General features: G+C 48.1%; 1 protein-coding gene and 1 long non-coding RNA gene across 2 annotated transcripts; one reads left to right on the plus strand and one right to left on the minus strand.

Annotated features, from left to right (window-relative positions):
• Window positions 1-1002: 1002 nt before the first annotated feature.
• On the plus strand, window positions 1003-1686 carry LOC144106317 (uncharacterized). The gene is made up of 3 exons (XR_013308972.1): window positions 1003-1113; window positions 1201-1440; window positions 1618-1686. It is a non-coding gene; the product is annotated as an uncharacterized LOC144106317 (long non-coding RNA).
• Window positions 1687-4184: 2498 nt separating this feature from the next.
• LOC144107299 (uncharacterized) lies at window positions 4185-5263 on the minus strand. Its single transcript, XM_077640298.1, has 2 exons — window positions 4924-5263; window positions 4185-4346 (listed from the first exon to the last, which is right to left on the minus strand). The coding sequence occupies exons 1-2, from the start codon at window positions 5251-5253 to the stop codon at window positions 4185-4187; spliced, it is 492 nt and encodes a 163-aa protein (XP_077496424.1). The 5' UTR covers window positions 5254-5263.
• Between the last annotated feature and the right edge of the window lie 720 nt (window positions 5264-5983).

Consider the following 5983-nt stretch of genomic DNA (forward strand, 5'->3'; position numbering starts at 1 on the left):
GGGTGGAAATCCTCGCGTGGTGTATAGCGTCTAAAAAATTGTGGTAAGGCTTGTTACATATAAACCCCGATGCCAGACAGCTTTAAAACTACCTTGCTTCAGTAAGAAGGGCGAGGCATCTGGCGGCTAAGGCTAAGCTCAGCATTCTCCTCAGCTATGAGAAGGGGCTGAGGTTTATGGCGGTTTAACGTCCCATTGTGACTCAGGCTATGAAGGAAGTTGTAGTAAAAGGCTCCGGAAATTTCGACCACTTCGGGTTCTTTAACGTGCACTGGCATCGCACTGCGAACAAGCCTCCAGAATTTCACCTCCATCGAAATTCGACCGCCGTGGCCGGGATCGAACCCGTGTCTTTGGGTCGGCAGTCAAGAGCCATAACCACTGAGCCACCGTGGTTGGTCACACGGCGTCAAAGAAATTTCACATTTGTGGTACGCGTTTCTTACGGAGACAATTCGAGCCTATCTGTCTGCATCTCCATCCCCCTGGGAGTGTCACATTTTTCCCCAACCACGAATTCAAACACCTCTCCCAGGGCTGTGCTTAACTAAGAGCTGTTTCGGGCTAACTTTAAGTCATCGACAAAAGAAAACTAAACGCGATAGCAAGTTTGGTGTCTTACCAGGATGAAGCAGAAGACAGCGGAAACCAAGAGCACACATTGGCAGAATGAAAAGCGCTACTTGTAGGCCGTATTGTGTCTCTTACTTAATGTCTGCTTCATTGATGAATACATGGCTTGCACCGACGTCATCAACAGGAATGCTGGGATACGCGGCCGCCATATTCATGACCCACCGCCGCTCCGTGCGCACTGGAGTGGTCGCGGTAGTGCCAGCTCGTGTTGTTTTCCGCGTGTGCGTAAGCGTTGCAGTCTCAGCATGGTCAACTGCGCCGTTGTGGGCTGCTCCAATCGCAGCGACGTTACAGGGAGAAAGAAAAGGCCAACTAGTGCGAGGTTTTTCTCTCTGCCGAAAGTGATCGAAAACCAGTGCGAGCAAACCAAGACTCTGAGTGCGAAGCGCCGCAGCTTGTGGTTAGCACGCATAAAACGTGCTAATTTCAACCACGAAAGCCCCAATGTGCGCGTCTGCGGTGTGCATTTCATAAAAGGTGAGCCCACTGTATGTATCTCCGTTTTATAGAAAAAAAGCCAACACGACTACGTGGAACGCTTTGAAAACAGCTTTGCGTCCGCAGGAGAACCGTCCAACCTGTTCGACGAGACAAATCCAGACTGGGCCCCGTCTCTCAGTCTCGGCCACGGGACCAGGCATGCTGATTCCGCGCGGCACGATCGCAGAGAAAAAAGACTCGCTCACAAGCGACGGGCCGATGTTGAAGCGACAGCAGTGGCATCGGAGGCGTCGCCGCGTGCCTGTCCCGATTCCCCACAGCCACCGCAAGCCGAGGAAGTCAGCGCCGATGAAAATGAGACAGGTCAGTAGGCATTTTTTTTTTCATAGTAATGCATGGTCATTTGTTTTTGCTTACGATGCATTCCAAGGCCTTTGGTGCGTCGGTCCGCTTACCTAGTGCTTGTGATGCCTAGCCAGCATGCAGTTTCGCTGGCTGCCACTCTATTTTACGAGCTTATAAACTATTTTTTTTATACAGGAATCGCTGTTCAAACCGACATGACCATGCAAGACATACAGGCACTGGAGCAGCATTCTGTAGTGCTGAATGAACGTCTGTACACATTGCAGAAAGAGAAAGAGCAGCTCGAGGTGACTGAAGACTCACTGAAAAGTTGTGAAGCAAAGGTGCGACTGTACACTGGGATGCCAAACTTTGCTGTTTTATTTGCTGTGTTCGAAGCCCTAGCAAGCTTCATTTCACACAATGTCAACAATAAGCTCACAAAATTTCAAGAATTCGTTCTGTTCATGATGAAGCTAAAAGTAAATCTGCAAAACGCTGACCTTGCATTTCGGTTCAATATTTCAGAGGCTACAGTATCGCGCATTTTCGACAAGTGGCTGCACGTGGCGTATTGCAGACTTAAAGATGAAATAATCTGGCCCACACGAGATGCTTTGCAAAAGACAATGCCACAAGCATTCTACGACTCGTTTGGTGCGAATGTAGCAGTCATCATCGATTGCTTCGAAATCAAGATAGAAAGGCCATCATCGTATCTGCCAAGATGTGAAACATGGTCCCAGTATAAAGATAGCAATACAGACAAGTTCCTGATTGGGATTGCTCCACAAGGTGTTGTTACATATATATCCGAAGGTTGGGGAGGCAGGGCAAGTGACAAACATATCACCGAACACTGTGGGTTTTTGGACAACTTGGTGCCTGGAGACGTTGTACTCGCAGACAGGGGTTTTAACATCAGCGAAAGCGTTGGTTTCTACTGTGCAAAGCTTCACGTGCCAGCGTTTACCAGGGGAAAGAAACAACTTTCAGCAGAAGATGTGCAGAGCACAAGAAAGCTCGCAAACGTGCGAATACACGTGGAAAGAGTAATTGGACTCATTAGGAATAAGTTTATTTTTCTGAAGTCTGTCGTGCCAATCGATTACGTTGTGTGCCGGCCAGGAGATGAAGTCGACCACTCGACAAAATTGTAACTGTGTGTTGTGTGCTATCTAACTTGTGTGCATCAATTGTTGCTGCACCAAAGGACGCCACTGGACAGCAGGCTTCAGCCTCAGTGGATGAGTGATTGTGAATCCTGCTTCAGCATGTCTGAATAAAGCACTGGACAGCAGGCTTCGGCCTCAGTGGATAAGTGATTGTGAGTCCTGCTCCTGCATGTCTGAATAAAGCAAACTCGGAATCTGCTGACGGCATTGTCATTTCTCAACGCCAGATTTCAGCGCGTCCCATGTGGGCCACGTGTGTTCCAGCCTCAAGACGCACTTCCAAGGTTGAAACATGAGGCAGCTGTCCAAGTTGTGTTACAGGTTGCTTAGCCTTTGGGTCCTTTGCACTCTGGACAAAACCACAGTGTAGTTTTTGGTGCTCGCTTGAGTGCCACGCATGAAAAGTGGAACCATTTGTAGTGGCAGGATGCGTTGTCGCAAGCAACCATCTTTCTAGTTTCTGGTCCACGGCAAAAACAGTAGACATCACTGTGAGAGTTTACCACTGGACCAGCATGCTGCCTGGTGAAGTAGGTGCTGAAAAGCTCGGGCAGGATTGCATGAATGAAGAATTTTCTTCCAGCAGCACAAAGTGCCTGTCTTTCTGTATTCTCTCCACGTGCAACAAATTAGGTGTCCACACCACGAAGTCGCACCACTGAACATCACATACAGCCATTTGTGTCTGCACTTGGTAGAAATATCCGTGTTGTCGCCGTAGCTGGACTACACCATTGACAGTATCCAGGCAGGAACCTGCAGTAGCCATCTCTGTAACGTCCTTCACTTCCCTGAGCGAAAATGGGCACTTAAGTTCAACAACACCCTTCCCACAGCATGCGCAACAAACAAGACCGTCTGGTGTTGCTCCAAAAAACGGATATCTTGTACTCAGGTGCAGCCCCGACTTGGAGCACTTGAACATGTCGTGCTTCTCGGCTTCACTGGTTTGGTTTGCCCTGAAGGCACGGGGCTCAATTTTCACTCCCCATGTGACGGCAGGCGTCTTCAGCGACTGCTTTTCAGGATAGCATATCAGTTTTAGCAGTGATATGCTAGGGTTATCAATGCTTGTGTGGCACACCCTTTTCATTACAGAAGCAGTCACCCTGCCCGCTCGGTACAAAAACCAATTAGACGAGCTGCTATGTTGCCTTGTCAAAGCTTCAACGGCCTTTACGGTCTCTTCACTTATAATTATTGATGGCATGACATCATTGGCTTTCTTAACCAAAACATCCAAATCATGCGCCAACATTTCTTCGGAGTAGAGGTTTCTCAAACGGGCATCATGCATCGGTACAGGATTTTGAAAGTGTCCATCATATCCGGGGAGGACTAAAAAAATTGAAGGAACAATGCCGGCATCCTGAATTGAGCCGTAAAGCTTGGTACGCTCCTGCTCTGAAAGTGGCGGGACATGAGCCCGCTCCTTGACTGGACCTGCCTCAAAGGAATTGCTATCAAGCTGCCGCTTTTTCCCTTTAGATGATGTGAAGTTTATGTCCTTGAGTCGCTTATATTGTACTTTTTCGACATAAGCGGGCAGCCACATATTATCCTTCTGGGTGCAACTTCTTGACTTCATCATTTTGATACCGGTCTCAACTGCAAACAGGCTCCAACATGGGAGCATGCTTCCCCTGCTCCAGCCATACATGTGCAGTGCGCAGTGATCACAGCGCCATCCTTCTTGCACAAAATCCACACTTGGAGAGGTTTGTGCCCCAGCCTCTGTGAGTGGTTCACCTGCGAAGAGAACGAGAAAAAACGTCGGCTTTACTGACCTATCATTTCAAAATTGCTGCGGTTCAGTTGCAATTTGCCTAGGGATGTCGTCTTAGAACAAAACATTTGAGCCGTTTTTTTTTTCAGAGTTGCGGGAGCACGAACTTGTCTGTCTGAACCTGCTCATTTGCAATGCCATTCAGACTGTCAAAATAAAAACAAAGGCACATAATGGGAGCTGCAACTCGGTTCTTTTAATCTGTGGGAGACTGCGCTGCCCAGCTAGGACTTGGCTGTTCAACGCCGGGTCCTCGAGCGAGCCACCGAGGTCATCACGAAGCAAAGTATTCTGATCACCTAGATTTGACCTCAAGTTCCGTTTTTCTGTTTGTTTTTTGGAACCGATAAGGTTTTTCCGCCTGCTTTCACGCTTTGCGGGCACTTCACGTGCTCGCGTATATACATAACCAACCGAATGTCGCGCTTCAGATGCGCCGCAGAGAGCGCTTAGCGCAAACGGCGTACGGACCATTCGTCAAAGCTTTGCTCATACAGATTAACAAGGTTTGCAATCATCAAATGGATTCGTAATGCTTACCTCGCCGAGCAGGACAACTTTGCCGTCCTGGAATTCCTTGGCAGAAAGGTGCTTCACCCAGCCGCTTGTAAAATAATTGTGGGACTCCAAAGCTTTGTACGCTTTCATGTTTTCCAAAGTCACAAAGTTCGCGGAAAACACAAGATACGTGACGATGTCGCCGTGCGAAATCTCGGGGAAGCCACTCACATCGGCACTTGTGTCCACTCCGGGCCGCAGCGTGTATGGATCGATATCATCGCACAGTTTCAACTTGTCTTCGTAACGAAGGCGAATACTGCCGATGAGTTCAGAGTAATAACCCGCGTTTAAAGGTTCATGCGGCGCCATAGCAGGCACAAATCGGATGAGGAAGAGCTGTGAACGGTGCCGGTGCCACGAATTTGAAAGCATCCGCGGCAGCACAGCACTGAACGAAGACTGAGCGACTGGGTCACAAGCATGGTCGCCGGGTCAACGAGCAGGCGGATGTGACGTCACGTGCAAAAGGGGGGGGGGGGGGGCTCACTTAAAAAATGCCGCGTGAAAAGCAGTTATTGTCTATTTGGTTTAAAGGGGCCCCGAAAGGCATTTTCAGTGCATTGTTTTGCCTGTTGGTTGCATAGAATGAGTTATAGTGATGCTATTAGCATCGTCTTTGTTTGTCTCGCTTGTCCTCGTTTTTCCGCGCCAACTTCTTCAGTATGCTATTAGCATCGGTCGTACCGCGTACACTGTGGTTTTTAATAATTTATTTAGCTCGCAAAAACAAATTCGTGGCGCTGACGGTGTCACCATACAGTGGCGGTTTTTAGCAGCGGATATGATATCACCGTGCGCTAGCTTGATGATTGGACAAAGAGTAAACATACTGCGAATTGGGTTAATAACTAGAGACATGTTTTGACAAGTTTTTGTGTTTTATATTACATTAACAAAACCAGCTTATTTGCCCTAGATAAAATCACTGTTAATCAAGTAAAACAAAAACACGCCACCAGAGGCACTGGCTACTTTTTGCATCCAAGGACTTTGCGCCTCTCTGTAAACATCCTACGACCTAGCACTAAACTACTTTATG

The sequence above is a fragment of the Amblyomma americanum genome, chromosome 10 (assembly GCF_052857255.1).
Source record: "Amblyomma americanum isolate KBUSLIRL-KWMA chromosome 10, ASM5285725v1, whole genome shotgun sequence".
NCBI classification, from domain to species: domain Eukaryota; kingdom Metazoa; phylum Arthropoda; class Arachnida; order Ixodida; family Ixodidae; genus Amblyomma; species Amblyomma americanum.

What these genes read in the sequence shown, in the direction of transcription:
- LOC144107299 (XM_077640298.1), bottom strand. Translation starts at nt 5,253, where the DNA reads ATGGCGCCGCATGAACCTTTAAACGCGGGTTATTACTCTGAACTCATC. An exon ending in AAGTTGTCCTGCTCGGCGAG is followed by an intron (nt 4,347 to 4,923) that starts GTAAGCATTACG and finishes TTCTCTTCGCAG; the next exon opens with GTGAACCACTCACAGAGGCT.